The following is a 22037-nucleotide window of genomic DNA, read 5'->3' on the forward strand; positions in this document are numbered from 1 at the left end:
AAAATAGGTATTTTCCAGTGAACTTGCAGAATTTTTTGTATAGTTTCAGAGTTTGTAGGCAAAAGGAGACCTGGTTTAAATGGCCCTGGAAAACCACCAGGACAAATTACAGTGCAATGACATGGTTGGCCTTCTCTGCTTCATGCCTGCTATATATTGGCCATAGTGGGTATAATTGAACTCAGTTCTTGTTCTGCCTTGTTCGGTGGTAGTGGTGTCACAGAATTAAAGGTGTTGCATTACTCAGCTGTGAACTTCTTTGTTTTTATCCCTCTGCCCCTCACCTATGTTGATGTGCAAAGGCTCTTTGCATATATTCAGTGGGAGTTGCAGAGCATATGTTTTGTCTTATGCTAGTGCTTCATAAATGGATAAATTCCCCAGAGGACAAGTATCATTAACAGTCACACTATGAAATGAAAACATAGTGCTTCCCAGCAACAAAGCTGATTAATGTACACGGGATGACTTAAAAGGTGTGATAACAAATCCCCTTCTTTTGTGTATTTAGAGCATGTACACTATGCTTGTTTAGCTTTTGCTTATTTCCAGAACATAGAAGAAGGTTGTTTTATTGACTTGGTTTTCATTTTAAAAGAAAAAAAAAAAAAAATCACAACACTTTTTCTATGCTAACTAAAACTATTCCGCTCAAGTTAAATATTTATTTGAGAATTCCTAGAAAGAGAAGAAAATAAGAAAGTTTCCGAGGCAAAACTGTGTTAATGGGTGCATTTCGCTTTAACTAAGAATCAGATCTCTGTTGTAGGGAGTTTCAAATCAAGTATGCTATTTTTAGCAAGTTATCAGAGAGGTTCAAGGAGGTATTATGTTTATTGATCATTATGTACCAGAAATTACCTATCTGTTGTGTTTGACTATCTTGAATTATTCAAGATTTAATGAACAGATAATAATGAAGTCAAACAATGAGTATGATAGAGGCTGCTGAAATAAATATGTACTAATAGAAAAACATGAGTGACAGAATGGAAAATGGACTGCTAGGTAAAGTAGTTCTTTCAATGATTTTTTGTAATTCAGTGAGTCTGTCTATAGATGCATATCTGTTCTTCCTGCACATTCTGCAAGACTTTAGAAATGGCGTTTGAAAAAAGTAAAAAGAATCTGTGGTGTTTCCTTGATGAATGGTACTTTCAATCAGGGGTTTAAATTAGAATCATAGAATCATAGAATAGTTAGGGTTGGAAAGGACCTTAGGATCATCTAGTTCCAACCCCCTGCTATGGGCAGGGACACCTCACACTAAACCATGCCACCCAAGGCTCTTTCCAGTCCAACCTTGAACACCACCAGGGATGGAGCATTCATAACCATCTTGGGCAGCCCATTCCAGTACCTCACCACCTTTACAGCAAAGAATTTCCTCCTTATATCCGATTTAAACTTCCCCTGTTTAAGTTTTAACCCGTTACCCCTTGTCTTGTCACTACAGTCTCTAATGAAGAGTCCCTCCCCAGCATCCCTATAGGCCCCCTTCAGATACTGGAAGGCTGCTGTGGGGTCTCCACGCAGCCTTCTCTTCTCCAGGCTGAACAGCCCCAACTTTCTCAGCCTATCTTCATACGGGAGGTGCTTCAGTCCCCTGATCATCCACTGGACTTGTTCCAACAGTTCCATGTCCTTTTCATGTTGAGGACACCAGAACTGCACACAATACTTCAAGTGAGGTCTCACAAGAGCAGAGTAGAGTGCCAGGATCACCTCCTTCAACCTGCTGGTCATGCTCCTTTTGATGCAAAAAGGATATGGTTGGCTTTCTGGGCTGCAAGCGCACACTGAAGCTGGCTCATGTTCATTTTGTCATCAACCAACACCCCAAAGTCCTTCTCTGCAGGGCTGCTCTGAATCTCTTCTCTGCCCAACCTGTAGCTGTGCCTGGGATTGCTCCAACCCAGGTGTAGGACCTTGCACTTGGCATGGTTAAACTTCATGAGGTTCATGACACCTCACACGTGTGACAAGGACCCTCTGGATGGCATTCCTGCCCTCCAGGGTATCAACTGAACCACACAGTGTGGTGTCATCAGCAAACTTGCTGAGGGCGCACTCAAGCCCACTGTCCATGTCAGCGACAAAGATGTTGAACAACACTGGTCCCAACACCGATCCCTGAGGGACAGCACATTGAGCCATTGACCACAACGCTTTGTGTGTGGCCATCCAGCCAGTTCTTTATCCACCGAGTGGTCCATCCATCGAATTGATGTCTCTCCAATTTAGAGACAAGGATGTTGTGTGGTACAGTGTTGAACGCTTGGCACAATTCCAGGTAGATGACATCAACTGCTCTACCCCTGTCCATCAGTTCTGTAGCCCCATCATAGAAGGCCACCAAATTGGTCAGGCAGGATTTCCCCTTAGTGAAGCCATGCTGGCTGTCACCAAGCACCTTGTTGATTTTCATGTGCCTTAGCATGCCTTCCAGGAGAATCTGCTCCAAGATTTCGCCAGGCATGGAGGTGAGACTGACTGGTCTGTAATTCCCAGGGTCATCCATTTTCCCGTTCTTGAAAGTGGGGGTTTTATTTCTCTTTTTCCGGTCATGGGAAACTTCACCTGACTGCCATGATTTTTCAAATATGGTGGCCAGTGGCTTAGCAATTTCATTTGCCAGTTCCTTCAGGACCCGCGTATGGATTTCATCAGGTCCCATGTGCTTGTGTGTGTTCAGGTTGTTATGATGGTCTTGAACTAGATCCTCTCCTACAGTGGGCGCAAGGTCTTCATTCTCACAGTCCCTGCATCTGCCTTCCAAGACTTGGGTGGTGTAGTCAGAGCCTTTGCCAGTGAAGACTGAGGCAAAGAAGTCATTCAGAACCTCAGCCTTCTCCAAATCCACGGTAGTCAGTTCTCCTGATAGCTTCAGGAGAGAGCCTTCATTGTCCCTAGTGTGTCTTTTATTTGCCACATACCTATAGAATCCCTTCCTGTTATCCTTAACATCCCTATCCAAGTTTAATTCTAACTGGGCCTTAGCTTTCCGAACCTGGTCCCTAGCTTCTCTGACAACATCCCTGTATTCTTCCCAGGCTGCCTGTCCTTGCTATTTTTTTAGAAAGTAATCCAGTCGATATGGAGAAATCAATGAGTAGATAATCCATCATCTCTCTTGATCATTCTCTTCTGTGGTTATCATGACCACTGTTAAATTATGTAGCCCTGTCTTCTTACTTGTATTAGTCTTGTTTGAGCTTTCTATGTCCAATAGTGACCTTATGATTTCCCTCAACAGAGTAAAATGCTTTTTGTTAACCTTAAAATTCCCCTTTTGAAGCGCCAAGTCATCTCCTAGTTTCCTAGATAATCTAATGAGGTTGAGGTCTTTAACTCTCTCGTTGGAAGAAATTTTCACCAGCTACTGCATTTTTATTGTTAGTGCTGTTTGAAGCATCCAGTGACCACTTACTTCATTCTAGCTGTCTTAAGATATTTAACTAACACTGCACTGCTAAAACTACATTTAACTTTTTCCCCATGTATTTGTATTTTTTCCTACTGCTAACCCTTATAAAATGAATTAGCTAAGTCATGTTAAACTACATGACATATCTTAGGGGCATAAATCATTGTTCTTAACTCTGTACACCTGTCATGGCTGCTGTAGGTAGACTTCGGTTGTTCATTTATCTTGTTTCTTCGTTTGTTTTTTATTCTTTCATATTGTTTTTCCTCACTTTCATACTGTAATTGCAGGTTTCCCCACATCCTATCATACAATTTGCAAATCATTTATTTTGAGAGTCTTTTATTTTGACTTGTTTAGATTTGGGTGCATGAAGCAGTTTTCCCAGAGTTTTTGTTTGGTATAATTGATTTACATTTCAAGGACACTTAGCTGTGTGGTAAAATCTGCACAAGTCTACAACATGATAAGTTCTCAGAGACTGTTTATGAGCTATCAAAAAAATATTATTTTGGCGTAAACTTCATAAGTAACCGTTGATTGGGAATAGCTCCTGTTTTGGGAATTCACTTTAACCATCCTTTCCAGTCTGATTTTCAGTCTCTGTCAAAACCTGAGTCCTTTAACGTATCTTTGTCTTAATGTATTTTTGTCGTGGTTTAAACCCAGCCAGTAACTCAGCACCACACAGCCGTTCACTCATTATCCCAGGTGGGATGGGGAAGAGAATTGAAAGAATGTAAACTGCATAAGTTGAGATAAGAACAGTTTAATATCTAAAGCACAATATAATACTAGTAATAATAATGATAAGGGAAATAACAACAGGAAAGATATAAAAGTAAAAGGGGAAAGGGAAAAAAAAAAAAAAGAAGAAGAAAAAAGCCCCAACACCAGCAGTGATGCCCAGTGCAGTTGCCCACCGCCTGCTGACCTATACCCAGCCCAACCCAAGCAGCGATCTGGGTCTTCCGGTTAACTCCCCCCAGTTTACATACTGGGCATGATTTGCTGTGATATGCAATACCCCTTTGGCTAGTGTGGGTCAGCTGTCCTGTCTCTGCTCCCTTCTGGCTTTTCATGCCCATCCTCACTGTCAGAGCACGAGACTGAGAAAGCCCTTGATTGGGCTGAGCATTACTTAGCAACAACTAAAATATCAGCACTGTTTTCAGGCTAAAGCCAAAACACCAACTACTAGGAAGCAAGTTAACTCTATCCCAGCCAAAATCAGGACAATTTTACATTGGCATCTAAGAATATAAAATACCCAACAGCATTAAGCGCTGGCCTGTATTTTCTCATTTTTAAATTTATGTTGTTTGGTCAAAAAAGGAGATTAATAAAAAAAAACAAACAAAAGCAAAAACAAAAGAAAAAAAACACTATGATAAGAAAATAAATATTTGACATCTTGTCTTCCAGTGCATTTAATATATATTTATCCTTTCTGGAAAAAGCTTTTTTTTTTTTTTTGTTTTTTTTTTTTAATGTACACTTTTTTCCCTGTACTAAAATTAGAACATACCATTTATTAGCTTAGTAATAGTCTATACCTTGTTGTAAGGGAAGAGCATGAGAAAGCATTCAGACTGTTTCCTTATGAATGTGACATGTACATCCTCTAGGAGCCAGCTGCTTAAAGTAGCTGCTCCTGTGATGTCTCTTTAACATTCATAATTAATTTGGCTAATATATAATGAACAGCAGATCGTTAAGATAAAACTATATGTGTTCCTCCCATTTGTAGAGATTTGAAACTTTTCCAGTTTTTCACATTAGAAATAATCTTTGGATTTATTATTAAAACTGCCATCTCAAAAGCAACATGCATTCCTGAGGTTGGCCATCTTGTCTATTTTGATGTCATTGATAGTCTTTCTGTTTTCTCAAAATCTGAAGCAAAGCCCAGAAGTTGACTTAGAATGACAAAAGGAAAATGCATGTATCTAAAAGAACTAATTAATCTATGACTCTATGATTCTATTCTAACTACACTTAACCAAGAATATAGAAGAATTGGACCCTAGGATAAAGCTCTCAAGACTTAGTACAAAGTTTAGGTAGAATTTCTCAGTGCCAACAGAGTGACATGTTTAACAAAGACTCAGATTACATACAGATTTTCCTTAACACGAAGGCTTTCTATTAAAAAGTGTTAGCACTAAGCCACCATAAAGGAGCATATTATTATGAGGCCTTGATTTTTTTGGCATTGTCAGAAGAAACAAAGAGCTCAGTACAAACAGATCAGTAAAAGTGAAAGCTTGTACTTTTTTTTCAGCCAAGTTGCCACAGGTAATACTTCCTTCTTGAGTGTCTAATAAAGTTTCTGTGTTGCTAAGAAGGCTCAGGCATAGCTCCTTTGTGATGTCAGTACTAAGCAGATGCTGATCTTGTAACACCCATTAATTCTTTGACAGTTGTTTGGCATGGAGTTATCTTCTCTGCAAATAAAAGATGAAATTGGAATATTTGAAAGTAAGTAACATTCTTCCAGACTTGGTAGCTACTCTTTGTCAAAAATTGTATTAAGCTTCCTCAATGCCTGGCTCTTCCACAGTCCTTGTTTGAAGGCATCACTCTCCCAGGGCTGCCTAACTTCTAAACCGGTTGTTTTCTATGCTGTTCTATTATGACACTGATGCATCATCAATGAACTTTGTATTTTCCAATGCAAAAATATGCATTTGGAAAAAGTTGACAAAACTGTAGGTTTCACTGATTTTTAAACTAACTTGTAGCAATACAGAGAGGGAACAGCAGAATTTGGACATGAGAATTTTAAATAACAGAATACACACAAGTGATGGAGTATGGAAGGTTGAATGTATACAGGTTTCAGGGAAATATGTATAACCTACGTGCAATCACGGTGTCAGTTAAACCCCTTATTTTATATTTGGCACTGATTGAAAACCTTTACGTGGTCAGTTTTTACATGGGAAGAAATTAGAGACATCAAATAGCAGGCTGTCGAGTTTTACCCCACTTGAAGTTTCTTCATTATCTACAATGAAAGAGAAGAGTTCATTTAAGTTCATCTGTGTTATGAATAACAGTCAAATGATCAGTGGAAGAGCTGTGTTTCAGAGATGTTTTCTGTCCAGACAACACATCTAATTTTTCTACAAAACCTGAAAACACAGTCACAATACTGACTTGAGAATAGGATTTTCTGATGAACATTTTGATCATCCCACTGAGTGGCACTATGGAGATGTTAATGGAGAAGAGCCATAAATCAGCTTTTGACACTATAGTTGAAAGACTGTATTTGAACTAGTTTTCAGATCAGGAACTAAGTGGATCTCATTTTGCGATTTATCTTTTAGAGACAATCCCTCCATACTACTATTTAGTATGCTCTGTGATAGTTATATTTGTAGTGCAAACTGTGCTGATACTACTTCCAGAACTGTGGAGGAGATCTGCAGGCATTGAAGACTTGATGCCTGCTGAACTTGTTTTATTATGATATATCATATATTGATAGCACAAAGGAGCTAAGACAATCCATCAGGGCAAGGGGCCAGCTAAGTGACATAGCGAAGGTTAATGGAAAACAAATGGCTGTGCTTTTTTTTAAACTTGCAGATCCTGTGTCAGCTTATACACAGGGAATGAGAAAGATTTGTGTAAAAATGTATTGTGACACCAATTTATCTTGGGGCTGTATCATTTGTTCACTAGTACTGCATGCAGAGATTTCCAGCACAGGGAGCAGGTGGAAGGTCTGATAGTGACAGGGACTGCTTTGCTGGATTGATGGAACAAGAAAGCCAACTGATCATGAATTTACAGCTTTTACAGGTAGCCATACAGTCAAAACATCCATGCCCACTGTGGAGCTTTATGGAGTTTTAATACTGATTTGTAAGGAAGATTTTGAAAGCTGATAGTGAGAGAAACATTGGGATATTGTATTATACTAAATAACCTTCAGGCAGGGAATACAAGAAGCAGCAGAAGGTTGGATTATTTCAGCGAGTCAGCTTAGACTAGAGTTTAAAAGGATCCTTCTAGGTTATTGAGCCTGGGGCCTTGTTTTAGCAAAGAATTTATTATAAAATTCCCTTCACAAAATGAAGTGAATGGTAAGATTAAGAATGGTTGTTTTTTCCTATTCTCATAAATACTAAACTTTTAGAAAGAATTCGTGGTACAACAGACCATAGTGAGGCAGAAGAAAACCTCAAGATAGCTAATGATCTATTTACTGGTCCCACATGGCTTGAGTAATTAGAAATAAAGTTTTAATACGTAAGCAGAATCTGGAGAGAATATTGATATTGCCAAATGTGGAAATGTAGATTATTTCTTCCAGGGACAAAAAATGGTAGTAGTCCTGCAGTTGTGTCTTTGGAGGAGAACACAGAAAGAGTGAGGCACTAGGGCAAAGCAAACAGGGCACTCAATTGGACTCTGCAGTCTGAATTAAGAAAATACTTTGTTTCAAAACAGGAGTGCTCAACCTGAAGAAAATCTAAGCAATCAAACTAAAGCAAAAAGAAATTGATGATCTCTGCAGTGAGATAAATTTGCTAATTCCCTTCAATAATGAAATAATAATCCTATGAATACTATTGCAAATACATCACTGTTTCTTACTGAACTCTGCCAAATATCTAAAGCTGAGTGTTATAAAGTGTTATATTTCTCTTCTATTCCCCTCAATGTGCAACATACGTTTTGTTTTGGTTTGGTTTGTTTGTTTTTTTCCTGTACATTAACAAAAGGACAAAACCATTCACATGCGTTCCTTAAAGTGACACTGGTCTTCAGGCTAGACCTGAGAGGCCCTACATGTCATCACCAGGTACTGGGCAATATGCTGTCCCTCTTGACCTTCAAATATCTGTATATCTGTACTTGGGAAAAATCTGCAGTGAAAGGCAGCCAGGAGCTGAACTCAGCAGAGCATCACCAGAAGCAGCTTGAGGAAGTGCCAGCAGATGATGTCAGAATATTTCAGCTTTGGGTGGTAGCCAGTATTAGAGGCCTTGCAGGTTATTTCATGCAGGAAGAAAAACTGGCAAGAAAAAAAATGTTAATGTCATCCAAGATGAGGACTGTTACAAAGAATGTTCTAGGAACAAACAGCCAGTGTTAGAGTAACATAAGGGTATTCTCAAGGCCTAAACATATTAGATCTAGAAAAGGCTAAATTAGATCAATCATAACACTGTGTTAACTGAGATGTTTCTATTCTGGTATCTTAACTGGCTTCAATATGACTTGTGTACTGTACACCATTTACCTGTTTGCACACATGCAATTAAATGTAGGTGTAATCAATTAATTTCATATGCTAGCAATCCTAGAAAAAACTACCATGATCATAGCCACTTATTGTTTCTCAGCCAAATTACATCTGGTTATGGGTTATTATTACAAAATAATAAAAAATAGGTTTAAAATGGGTCTTGGTAATCTAACCCTATATCATAGAGGAGCCAAATATATTTGACTGTAGTTTTCAGACCTTAATTTAACATGTTATTTAAAACTTACAATGACTAAAATTCCACAGTTTCTCTGGGTAATTTATTCCAGGGCTTCATCACTCTTACTGTTAAAAAGACTTCCTTGTGTAACCAAAGTTTCCCTTGCTACAGATCGAGATTGTAAGTTCTTGATCTACCCCCAGTGGAATTGCAGAAGGTATCTTTCTTCTTTGCAGTTCCCTTTTTTATGTTTAAAGTTTATCATAACTCCTCAAAGCTCTCTGTAGATTGATTTATTTCTCAGTTATTCCCTACAGATAAGGAATTTTTCACTTTTCCATATTTTTCTTCTTACCAATTTCTATCTTGTATCTCCTAAGTAAAAGTATAAAACCAGAGTAAGACTGCAAATACTTGGTGCCAAAGACTACCTGCTACCTGTTAATTTATGGATGTGTAGGAAGTACATGTAACTTTATTTATTTATTTATTTATTTAGTCTTTATTTAGTATTTTATTTTTCTTCTGATGACAGAAGGGAAGACAGACATATTAGTTTTTCCTTATCGTCCCAGCAGGCAACACACTCTGAGAAAACTGAAACTCTGCATCTTACAGGAAACAGAGCTGTCAGCACTCTATAGGGCCTCTCTCAGTGTATTTTCAAATATAACTTCAAATAAGAAGTAATTGGTCTGAGGAATACAAGAACGTAATAACCCACAGTAAGAAGTAGCCCATAACATGTTAATAAAAGTCGCAGAAAAATATATAACTTCCCTTGAAATTATACTTGAAGAACTTGTATATATTAAAAAAAAAAAAAATAGGTTAATTTGCAAATTCCTCTTGTTTGGTATCAGTGGTTCAGGCAAAAACATCTTCCAGTGCCAGAGAAAAATTATAAACACATTAAATTCTGACAAGGCTTTATGTAGATTTCAGATAGGTTTTTTTCTGTTTTCAAGGTGCATATATAATTTGTTTAAAGACTGTTTTCTCTTCTTCAAATCAAACAAAAAAACCCAGTGGAACTAAATGGACTCATGAAGAATGAAAATGAAAGATTTATCAAAGATCAAGATTTAAATAGCTGAGTTTACTGTTGGTAAGATGCAGATTCTGCCAGGATTCGTATTTTGTATATTTTTGTGTGCTTTGCACAGCTCTTTGCACCTGTGAAATATATCTTTTTAAAATATGAATGGGCAGAGAATATTTGTAAGACTTTTTCATGCTTTTATTTAGTCTTACGTAATTGTTAAAAACAGTTTAAAACTATCATGAAAAAGCAAGCCTTCACATTTCATTTTCTTGAGCAATTGGGAGTATACCTGAGATTGGCCAGTTTCAGAGAACCATCCTGGGAAACAAAACTGTGGAAAATAAAAATAATTCTAAAACATTCATTGTTGTATGAATTCTAGGAAACCATCCCTCTGTAATGAACTGCTGTGTATGTTTTTGCAGTAGTAACAGCAGTAGAGCAATTCTTTTGTGAGTTACTCTCCTGTAGAAATAAATATGATCAGAATAAAATGGAGAAAATTTTCCTTCTGAACTGTCTAGAGGCAGGAATGTAGAGAAGGCATAATATATTGAAGTGCCTTATGGCTCCACAAAATAAAGCTGATAGTACTAATGTCTGTTTTCACTTTCAAAAAAAAAAAAAAAATATTTTGACATTTTTAGGGTGTATTTAAGATGCATTATTTCTAGAAATCCACCCTAGAAATATGTGATTTTTATAAACATTTTTTATATTCCCAGTTCTCTGAGACAAAGAAGAAGAAAAGGATGACTATGTATATTTGGGTGTGATTCACTCCTACTGAAAATATGCTGATTAATAGATTATTAAAGTCATAAAATATCACAATTCAGTTTGAACACAAGCAGTGCATCTCCAAATCTTCTCCATAATGATAAACATTCATTAAGTTACTTAGATCTCATTGTAGTAAAGGACTCACTGAAAAGTATGTAGGGAAAAATGTAATTTTCTCCTCTTTTTGCTGTATTTCTAATCTACCATTATATAGTTGATTGAAAATGGAAAAAAAAATCATTCAGGTCACTCTTGCAATATATTAGTTTGAGAAGATCAATTATTCTGTGAGTATTCTTTGAGCTAAGAAAACATTGTAATGCTTGCAATGTGCAATATAGTAATTTGCTTAAAAATAACAACAACAGGGAAGTGGGTAGTCTGCCTGGAGCCTGGATCAGGGATATCACTAGGGCGCTCCCCAACCTGGTGCACCCGACAGACTACTACCCGCTGCTCATCTTCCAGACAGGTGAGGGGGAAGCTGCTTCCCGCAGTCTGAGAGGGATGAAGAAAGACTACAGGGCCTGGGGGCAGATGGTGAAAGAGTCTGGGGCTCAAGTGATCTTCTCCTCACTCCTTCCATCTTCCACTGGTGATGTGGGACGGAATGGGAAAATTCAGTCCATAAACGATTGGATTCGAGACTGGTGCTACAGGCAGGGCTTTGGATTCTTTTATAACGGCTGGTTTTATAGGGCACCAGTCTGAACAATGACAAGTGAGAAAGGTTTGTCTCACAGAGGCAAAAGGATGCTGGGGCACGAATTAGCAGGGCTCATTTGGAGAGCTTTAAACTAGATTTGAAGGGGGATGGGGTTGTAGCTGGGCTTGCCCCAGTGGGGCAGCACTCCAGAATTGATGAGGACTGGGAGGCCTCCTATAATCCTAGGGTGAAATCGGTGTGCTCAGCTCGCTCCCTGGAATGTCTGTACACCAATGCGCGCAGCATGGGAAATAAGCAGGAGGAGTTGGAAACCTGTGTTAAGTCAGGAGACTATGATCTGGTGGCAATTACAGAGACGTGGTGGGACAGCTCACATGACTGGAATATAGTCATGGAGGGCTATGTCCTTTTCAGGAAAGACAGGCCAGCCAGGAGGGGTGGTGGGGTTGCTCTTTATGTGCGGGAGCAACTACAATGCACAGAGTTCTGTCCAGGGACAGATGACGAGCAAGTTGAGAGTCTGTGGGTGAGAATTAAGGGGCAGGCTGGCAGTGGGGGATACTGTTGTGGGTGTCTGTTACAGACCACCAGATCAGGGTGAGGATGTTGACGAGGCCTTCTACAGGCAGCTGAGAGCGGCCTCACAGTCACAGGCCGTGGTCGTCGTGGGGGATTTTAACTTCCCTGATGTTTGCTGGAAGGACCACTCGGCAACACAGCCACAGTCCAGGAGGTTCCTCCAGTGTATGGATGATAACTTCCTCCCGCAAATGGTGGATGAGCCAACCAGGAGGAGAGCGCTGCTGGATCTCATCCTCACCAACAAGGAGGGTCTGGTCGAAGCAGTAAGGGTTGAGGGCTGCCTTGGTTGCAGCGACCATGAGATGGTGGAATTCAGGATCTTGTGTGGTAGGACTAGTAGAATAGCAAGTAGAATTGCAACCCTGGACTTTAGCAGGGCAAACTTTGGCCTTTTCAAGCAATTGCTAGGGGAAATCCCATGGGCAAGGCTGCTTGAAGGTAAAGGGGCCCAAGATAGTTGGTTGGCATTCAAGGATTGCTTTTTTCTGAGCTCAAGATCGGAGCATCCCGACGCGTAGGAAGTCAAGGAAGAGGGCCAGGAGACCTGCATGGCTAAATAGGAAATTGCTGGGTATGCTCAAGTGGAAGAGGAGAGTTTACAGGTCATGGAAGGAGGGGCTGGCCACTTGGGAGGAATATAAGGCTGCTGCTAGAGGATGTAGGAAGGCAGCTAGGATGACTAAGGCCTCCTTAGAATTAAAACTGGCAAGAGGGGTCAAGGACAGCAAAAAGAGCTTTTTCAAATACATGGCAGATAAAACTAACACCAGAGGCAATGTAGGCCCACTGATGAAAGGGATGGGTGCCCTGGTGACAGAAGATACAGAGATGGCAGAGTTACTGAATGCCTTCTTTGTCTCTGTCTACTCTGCTGCAGGCAGTCCTGAAGAGCCCTGTACCCCTGAGACCTCAGATGAAGTCAGGTCAACGGAGCGGTTTGCCTTAGTCGATGAGGAATGGGTTAGAGACCAGTTGAGCAATCTGGACATCCATAAATCCATGGGTCCAGATGGGATGCACCCACGGGTGCTGAGAGAACTGGCGGAAGTCATTGCTAGACCACTCTCCATCATCTTTACCAAGTCTTGGGAAACGGGAGAGGTGCCTGAGGACTGGAGGAAAGCAAATGTCACTCCAGTCTTCAAAAAGGGCAAGAAGGAGGACCCGGGTAACTATAGACCGGTCAGCCTCACCTCCATCCCTGGGAAAGTGATGGAACACCTTATCCTTGGTGCCATCTTAAGGCATATCAAGGATAAGAGCATTATGGGGGGCAGTCAACATGGCTTCACCAAGGGGAAATCATGTTTGACCAATCTCTTAGCCTTTTATGAGGAAATAACACGGTGGATGGATGATGGCAGAGCGGTGGATGTGGTCTACCTTGACTTCAGCAAAGCATTTGACACAGCCTTCCACAGCATCCTCACAGCTAAATTGAGGAAGTGTGGTCTGGATGATCAGGTAGTGAGGTGGACTGCGAACTGGTTGAAGGAGAGAAGCCAGAGAGTTGTAGTCTATGGGGCGGAGTCTAGTTGGAGACCTGTAACTAGTGGAGTGCCTCAAGGGTCAGTACTGGGACCGGTATTATTTAATATATTCATCAATGATTTAGATGAGGGAATTGAGTGTACTATCAGCAAGTTTGCTGATGACACTAAGCTGGGAGGAGTGGCTGACACGCCAGAAGGCTGTGCTGCCATCCAGCGAGACCTGGACAGGCTGGAGAGTTGGGCAGGGAATAACTTGATGAAATATAACAAGGGAAAGTGTAGAGTCCTGCATCTGGGCAGGAACAACCCCAGGTTCCAGTATAGGTTGGGGAACGACCTGTTAGAGAGCAGTGTAGGGGAGAGGGACCTGGGGGTCCTAGTGGATGACAGGATGACCATGAGCCAACACTGTGCCCTTGTGGCCAAGAAGGCCAATGGCATCGTGGGGTGTATTAGAAGGGGGGTGGTTAGTAGGTCGAGAGAGGTCCTCCTTCCCCTCTACTCTGCCCTGGTGAGACCGCATCTGGAATATTGTGTCCAGTTCTGGGCCCCTCAGTTCAAGAAGTACAGGGACCTGCTGGAGAGAGTCCAGCGCAGGGCAACTAAGATGATTAAGGGAGTGGAGCATCTCCCTTATGCGGAAAGACTGAGGGAGCTGGGTCTCATAGTTTAGAGAAGAGGAGACTGAGGGGTGACCTTATTAGTGTATATAAATATATAAAGGGGGAGTGTCACGAGGATGGAGCCAGGCTCTACTCAGCGGCAAACAATGATAGGACAAGGGGTAATGGGTACAAACTGGAACACAAGAGGTTCCACTTAAACTTGAGAAGAAACTTCTTCTCAGTGAGGGTGACAGAACACTGGAACAGGCTGCCCAGGGAGGTTGTGGAGTCTCCTTCCCTGGAGACATTCAAAACCCACCTGGACACATTCCTGTGTAACCTTATCTAGGTGTTCCTGCTCCGGCAGGGGGATTGGACTAGATGATCTTTTGAGGTCCTTCCAATCTCTAGCATACTGTGATACTGTAACAGCAACAACAAAGTTAAAACATTAGATCATAGGTGATTTTAGTTAACAGTATTTTTTCATAATAAATTTGGGCTAGGCATATAAACATTCTGTGGAAAAGATGTATTCTACCAGATATACACAAGTATACCTGAAATTAGAGTCTGACAACCATAACCAAATTATTTCAGTGAGATGCTAATAACTCAAAGTGTGTTAGAAATCTTAGAATAAAACTATAATCTTACTGAATGTTAAGAAAAGTCTTACACCTCTCCTGTTCTAATTAAGTAATCTGAAAAAGCTAAAATGAAGTCTAATATTTATGCAAATTGAATTTGAATATAAACCAGTGAGTGTCATAACCTGATATTTCAAGGAAGATCTAAAAATCAGAACAGAAATCCCCATGGAACTACATGGAACTGGGGATTGTCTGACTATGCAGACTGACAGCTTGCAAAAGCACGAAGCGAAACTGTGCTGAGAGGTTAGTACTACCGTGGCGTGCATGTAATGTGTCTTGAAGTGTAAAGGCAGCATGAAAGTTCAGCACCAACAGTTCTCCGCGTGAGACGGTTTCAAACTGTGAGTGATAGTCATGTTCTGTAAGAAGACCTGAAGCTTCTGCCCAGAAAGATAGTACTCATCAAGACCACAAACAGCTGTTTTGTTTGCAAGAGCAGGGAAAAAAAGCAAACAACTTCCAAAAGAAAGTAATCTTTGGTGTACAATAGAGGTATATTTACTATGATTATAACAGTCATAGAATCATAGAATCATAGAATAGTTAGGGTTGGAAAGGACCTTAAGATCATCAAGTTCCAACCCCCCTGCCATGGGCAGGGACAGTACAGGTCATAGTCTGTTAATGTAATATGAACAGGAAGAAGAGTCATTCTTTTGTACCAAATACCTGCTGAATTGATTTTGGCCTCTTTCCTCAACCCACAAAGACAGACTTTGGGAAGCATAAGAATAGTTGTGAACATTGATTCCTAAAATTGATCGCTAATCCCATGCCTGTCTCCAGCCATGGCCTGAAGCAGATTTGCATATTTCTTGTATGCACATTAGCCAGTGGAGTTTTACAACTTGAAAATTTTTCTGTAACTTTCATGATCCTTTCAAATAATGCCAGGCGTATATTCTTTTCATGGCTGAGTTTAATTCAGTTACAGCAAAAAGCTAAGAAATGCCATCAGTGCCTTCCAGTAGGCTGATAAGATTGTCTTGTACATCCAGTGCTCAGCCCTGCCCTTGTCCCTGAATGGGTATCTCATCTTCCAAAGTCTTGAAGTTATGATTAACAGAAAAGGTGAAGTGAGTTAATTCAGTTAACTTAACTGAATATTTAATATAAGACAGCAGAAAGCTGTGCGAATTTCAAAAGTAATCATTTAAAAGCTGGAAAGTGCTGTTCATAGCTGACATTATTAACGTAAACTCATTCTTCTTTTTTGTGATATTAAATAGCAAATAATCTTTGAAATCAGGAAAACTTTTCTGATAAAAAACAATCATGAATTAGAAAAGGAGTATCTCAGAAAAGGTATTCAAATGGGATTTAAATGGTTATAAAATGTGCAATTTAGAGTACTTTTTTAATGTTACAGAAGGGGTTGAACTGATTGAATCAAACCACAGTGCTCAGTGGTCTCTATTTCTCTTTCAGAGGATGAACAGGTTGTATTTTAAAGACTATACTTTCTTCATACTTTTTAAAAATAGAAGAAAACACTATGCAGGCCACAAGCAAAACCTCACACACATAAGTGTAAAGAGGCAGAAGTCTGGTATTTCTCTCTCAAACTGTCCCATTTGTGGATCCCTGTGTCTCATGGGTACCTACATCTGGCTGTCACCAGACATAAAAGCTTACATCACCTTAATGTTACTAAAATGTAGGGATCTAGCCTGAGCAAGATGCTTCTGTTATATTTTATGGAGAGGAAAAGGCATCCGTAGAATATGATTCATTGTGCCTGTTTTAGAAGGGGATAAATTGTCCCCTTGAGGTAGCTATTTCTCTTCATAAAACATACATTTTAGATGACTGATCTTAAGTATTATGAATCCCTTATCTAATATTCTTGCAGAGAGATACAGAATGCCTTTTTCTTGACATGTGAAAAAACTCCAAGGATGGAAACTGCAGGACCTGTTTTGAAGCTTGAATGTTTTAATAGTAAAGAGGTTTTTCGTAGATCAAATCAGAACCTCTCTTATTTCAGTTTATGTCCTCTGTTTTTCAAATAAAGCTGATGGGTATCATTTTTCTCCATTCCCAAGAAGCATGATTCAAGTTTGTCTATCAAATACATTCAAGAGTGAACTCCCACAAGGAATTTGAGTCATGATTGCCACTTTCACCCTAAAGTAGGGTCACAGGACAGTGATAAAATCATAAAGTAATTTGGTTGGAAAAGATCATCAAGTCCAGCCGTTACCCCAGGACTGTCAAGACTACCACTAAACCATATCACTGAGGCCCTCATCTACATGGTTTTTGAACACTTCCCTGGGCAGCCCATTCCAAAACCTGATTAACCTCTCTGTGAAGAATTTTTTTCCTAATTTCCAGTCTAAACCTCCTCTGATGCAACTTGAGGACATTACTTCTTGTCCTATTGCTTGATACTCGGGAGAAGAGACTGACCCCCACCTCACTGCAGCCTCCTTTCAGGCAGTTGTACAGAGTGATAAGGTCCCCTCTGAGCCTTCTCTCCCCCAGACTAAACAGCTCCAGGCCCAACAAAGAGAAGGAGAGTGTAGTTCTTCTTTCTATCCTCTGTATAATAACTCGATGGGTTTATCACTCATCTGTGAATGTAAGTAGCATGGATTTTTAACCCTTCAAAAACTCTTGCATGTTTTGCATGCAGCACAAATACTAATAATCTGTGAAATTCATGCTGGTGAGGGACCACAACTCCAGGCAGTATCCCAAGTATTCATTATACGAGTTGTTCTTTTTCCATTAAATACAGAGTAATTTTAACAGACTGGTTATGCAGCCTAAGAAAACAGAACATAAGGTGGCACTTGATGGAAATTTTAGTACCTAAGTATAGAAAGTAACCCTAAGAAAACCATATCTATGAGGTTTAACCTTCTAGAAGCCCTTGGGAATATTAGCCTTACTAATCATCTAGTTGTCTAGTCATCTAAGACTCCATATAATGTTTTACTGTCTTAAAAGAAAACAGACGCACTGCCATCAAATCCATTTCATCCTATGCTGCTACAGTTCTGTTTCAATCATCTTTCATCATTTAAACACCTGTTTTCCAGGTTTAGACGTAAATGTCTGCACTTGCAACATACATAGCACCAAAAAAAAAAAAAATAAGAAAAATGTAGTTTCTGCAGTTCTTGCTCAGTTTCAGCACTTAGGAAATGCCTGTTTCATTCTGAGGTTGCAAAAGCAGCAGAAGTCCAATATAGAAACAAATGCAAGGAAATAATGATTTTGAATGCAGTCTTAAAAGGCATTTTGTCTTGCTGTTCCTACCACTTCACTTCTTAGAAATATTTGCATATAGATCAGTGTATGGTGGATAATCACAAAATTTACCCCACACCTAGAAAGTATAACCGATAATTTGTGATATTCATTTGTATATTTATATAGTATGAAGTGCAAATCACTACCATCTTAAAAATGCTTGAGTTGATTCTTTGTTTCTGTTTGGATCTAGAATAAATGGTTGCATTTTAAGATTATTAACCACTCCAAGCTTTAGAAAAAAAAAAGTATTTCATATGAAAGAGGAAAGAATTACTGCTTTTTCACTAGCTATTTAGCTGTTATTATTGTTTATTTGCACAATAGTTTTGAATTGTCCAGACTTGTTTCACAATTATTTTCTACTTCTGATTTTTTTTCAGTTGATCAAGTTGTTTCAAAGCCACAGAACGAATAAATTTCCTATGAATGTGTCCTATATTTTTACCCTTTTCTCCAACCATTACAATTAAAAATCTACCCCATATGTTCCTTAATGTATAACTGCTCTACTTTCTTCTCATGTATTTTCCTACTTTGCTCCTTATCCCTCCTATGGTGCCCTAACTATTTAGTAGGGATAGTCTGGAAGTTTATCAGCCATTCAGCTGGCTAATCAGAGAATACAGATTTTAAACCTCTTATGCATCTGTTCTCTCTCACAAAACTGTTTCCCATTTGAAAGCATTTATTCTCTTTCTAATTCTGTTGAAATTGCCCTGTAGATTCAAAAGGAGTTAGGTGAGCTGAAGAATGTAGCATAGTATATTATATCCTTAATTTCCTTAGAAAGCTGAACTAAAACCATGTCTTCTATTAGGAGTGAAACAAAAGCAGTTGTGAAAACTGCATTTAAATGTTGTGGTCCTCTAATTTGTGTAGATAATGTAAAATATTTAAGAAATAAATTAAAAAAATAAAGTAAGATTTTGCAATATGCATCACAAACGTAGGAAATCCACACACGTAATGAGGAAAGGGGTTTTTGTTTTCTTTGACCCTAAGGAAACTTGAATTTGAAATACCGCAAAGATAATGTCTGTTTAAAAAAGACACCTTGAAATGTGATAAACGATTGTATTTTTATAAAAATGTATTTGGATTATCACAGAAACTATAGTTATTTCAATCAGTCTGTAGGATTCCTGTCTAGCTTTGTATTACTGTCGTGTATGATTTGGCTGTTGTATGTCCTTTTTATAAGTTTTAATAATGAATTATTTTCTTTTTGTTTCCTTGTTTTCTCAGTGAAAAAAGCTATTGAACTGAAATCAAGAGGAGTCAAGATGCTGCCCAGCAAAGATAGTAACCATAAAAATTCTGTCTGTAAGTTGTTTATACTGTTATCTTTAGTGACTGCATATATTTTCTGGAGTCCTATTAAATATACAAATCAGAGAGGTGTTGGGAACCCGTGGTCATAAAATGGTTATTATGCTTTCAGTTGTCACTGAATTAGAATTCCACCAGTAATACTGAGTGTGTAGAAAGCAAAATATGGTGTTGTAATGTCTGAAATATTTGGGTGTGTAGAAAAACACCCACATTCTACATACTGGGGTATTTACAATTCAAAGATCAAAGACAGGTTAGGAAATCAAGGCAGAACAGTGACATACAGACTTTATCAGTGCAGTTCTGGTGGCAGTAAAGGTATCTTAGCATTTTCTGGATATGTTTATATTTTATGATTATTTTCTTCCTCTTAGTTAATATCACAGCTCTTAATTCCTCACCCTCCTTGCCACACTGTGTCCTGGTGACTGCCTCTTTCCAGTCCTGTATTACAGCACAGCAGGGGCTAAAACTGCTGTAATTTCCAGCTTCTCAAGAAGATGGAGATCACAGCATCTCCTTCCCTTCACAGAATGTTTAGCGCATTCTGGAATGATATCTGTTCAGTCCCTCTGCACCTTTTTCCGCCATGTATCGCGTAAGGGTAAAATCAAGATACTATCTTATGGGACTATGAGGCTGTTTTTTTTGTGGGCTTTTTTTTTTTTGAGCATTGTTTTCCCTAAACAACTGGCAGTCTCAGTAGTATCCTCAGAGTTCTTACTCCATTAATCAGGCCAGTCTTGAAACAAGAAAAATAAGAAGATAATTTTATATTTTGGCAAACAGAGAGTCCCTTAGCCCCTAAAAAAGCCAGAGGGTAAGCCAGTGTTCACTTACAACTAATTAGAAGTGCTTGTATAATGACTAAAATGTATTTCAATAAATTAATTCTTCATGTAATACACTAAACTCGGTGGAGTAAAACCTGGGCTGTGTTTGCCTCATTGTGTGCTACTCTGCAAATACAGAATGAGTGTCTTGAAGGCTCATGTCTAGGGAATATGATTTGGTCTCTGTGTTTCTGCAGTGCACTGTTTAATGCAAAGTGAGTATTTTGGTTTGCTCACTGGAACAAAAGAGGCATGACAATTTTCTGCTTTGAATCTTGCACATTGATGGTGTGGCACTCAAAAGGAACTTTTTATGCAGGGTGTAGCAGAAAAAGTTGATCCATCTCTTTGGTGTTTGAATCTGAATGGGTGATGATTTAATCATTTGGAAGTTACTTCTGGGAGGTGAGAGATCTCTGCTTACACTGTCAGAGCACATGCTGTCAGACACCACGTTTAATTACAGAAAGTGGAAGTAGGACTGGCTATTGAAGAAATTCTTATAAGGCAGTCTGCTGTTTACTTTAAATGTCTCTTATAGTTTTTTTCTTTGTGTTTTGACTTGTGAAGCTTTATTAATTGCGCCTGACTTTTCAACATAAATCTTAAGAAGTGCATTATCGTTATTACCATTACTTTCACATATGTGAAGCGTATAAAAATACTAAGATTAAAATACAAACAAATGTATTTTGCTTCCCTTTCTCACATAAGCCTTCAGTATTGAGCAATTTTTCCTGCTAGTAATTGTGTAGATAGAAAAAGTAATTGGGAATTCAACTTCAGAGAACTGATAAGAATGGATATTACCTTCTGATGCCAATTAGCAAATTTCTGAAAATGGAAATTGAAGACTAACACCTCTCCCCATTCTTTTACATTAGATATTTTTAATATTTTCTCTCTGTAAACCAGAAGGCTTACTTTTGCATTTTGGCAGATGGAATGCAAATACCAGCATTCCAAATGCTGTGAGGGCATGCCCTGCAAATCCCAAGATCTGCAAGTTTCTCGCAGCTCTTCTAAGTACAACCTGAGAACAGCTGCAGAAAGCATTTCATAGTGGCACAACTCTGTTAGGATTTAGGCAGAAAGTGTTACCAGTGTAGTGATAATTCCTTGTGGAATGCAGAACAATATTTTAGTTGTACAGTTTTATGTCACTCCTCTCCTCTTGGGCTTGCCTGGATTCTCAGATGGTTTATTTCAACAGTTCTGCTGTCCTTCAGGTAGCAAAGCATGGCTTTGGGATATAGGTGCCGTGGTACATTTACTAGGGGAAAAATAGTCTCATATCACTCCACAGGGAAAGAACAGGTTTGGGTTTTTTTGTTTGTTTTTTTTTTGTTTTTTTTTTTCCTTCTTCAGTACACCTGGAGGAAACACCAAGTTAGTTGGTTGCCAAAATACTCCTGCCAGCCAGTACCCTTTAGCAGCGGGCAGGATGCTGTTGAATCATGATTAATTTATGCAAGGAAATGGGAAAAGGATGGGAGGATGGGACAGATAATTGAACTACAATACAGTCCAGGTTCATCCAAACTTTGCACTTGGCAAAGTTTTGGAACATTAAACTGGGAAAAGGTAAATGGACAGGCAGTTCTGATGGTTGCTTTTTAACAGCTGGTCCTCATTAGTGCTTTAGCTGCCACAAGCACTGGCCAAATCCAGTGCTAAGCATATTTCCCCTTAGTTGTCTGAAGCTGATCTCTCAGAGGAGCAAGGAGAGAGTTTTAGCTTATGAATCTGCTTAGTGGAAGCAAATCCAATTACATCTGTTTTGGTGTCCATCTGTTTAGTGGCAGGCTCAGTCTACTCACTTTTGTTCCCTAAGTCATTCTGATATATATGGTATATTCCCAAAGGACGTTACTTGATCCATTTTGGGATCGTCACTCTCAGT

The 22037-nt window shown here is 39.2% G+C and overlaps 1 protein-coding gene across 1 annotated transcript in view; it reads left to right on the plus strand.

Annotated features, from left to right (window-relative positions):
* CSMD1 (CUB and Sushi multiple domains 1) overlaps window positions 1-22037 on the plus strand; it is a 1163462-nt gene that overhangs the window by 735606 nt on the left and 405819 nt on the right. Inside the window, exon 7 of the mRNA XM_061460659.1 lies at window positions 19215-19292. Within this exon, the coding sequence (XP_061316643.1) occupies window positions 19215-19292 (78 nt within the window). The remainder of the gene's footprint in view (window positions 1-19214; window positions 19293-22037) is intronic.

This window comes from Pezoporus flaviventris, unplaced genomic scaffold (genome assembly GCF_033815535.1).
Source record: "Pezoporus flaviventris isolate CSIRO_AGI_PZ_B2104156 unplaced genomic scaffold, CSIRO_AGI_Pfla_v1 ptg000031l, whole genome shotgun sequence".
NCBI lineage: Eukaryota > Metazoa > Chordata > Aves > Psittaciformes > Psittacidae > Pezoporus > Pezoporus flaviventris.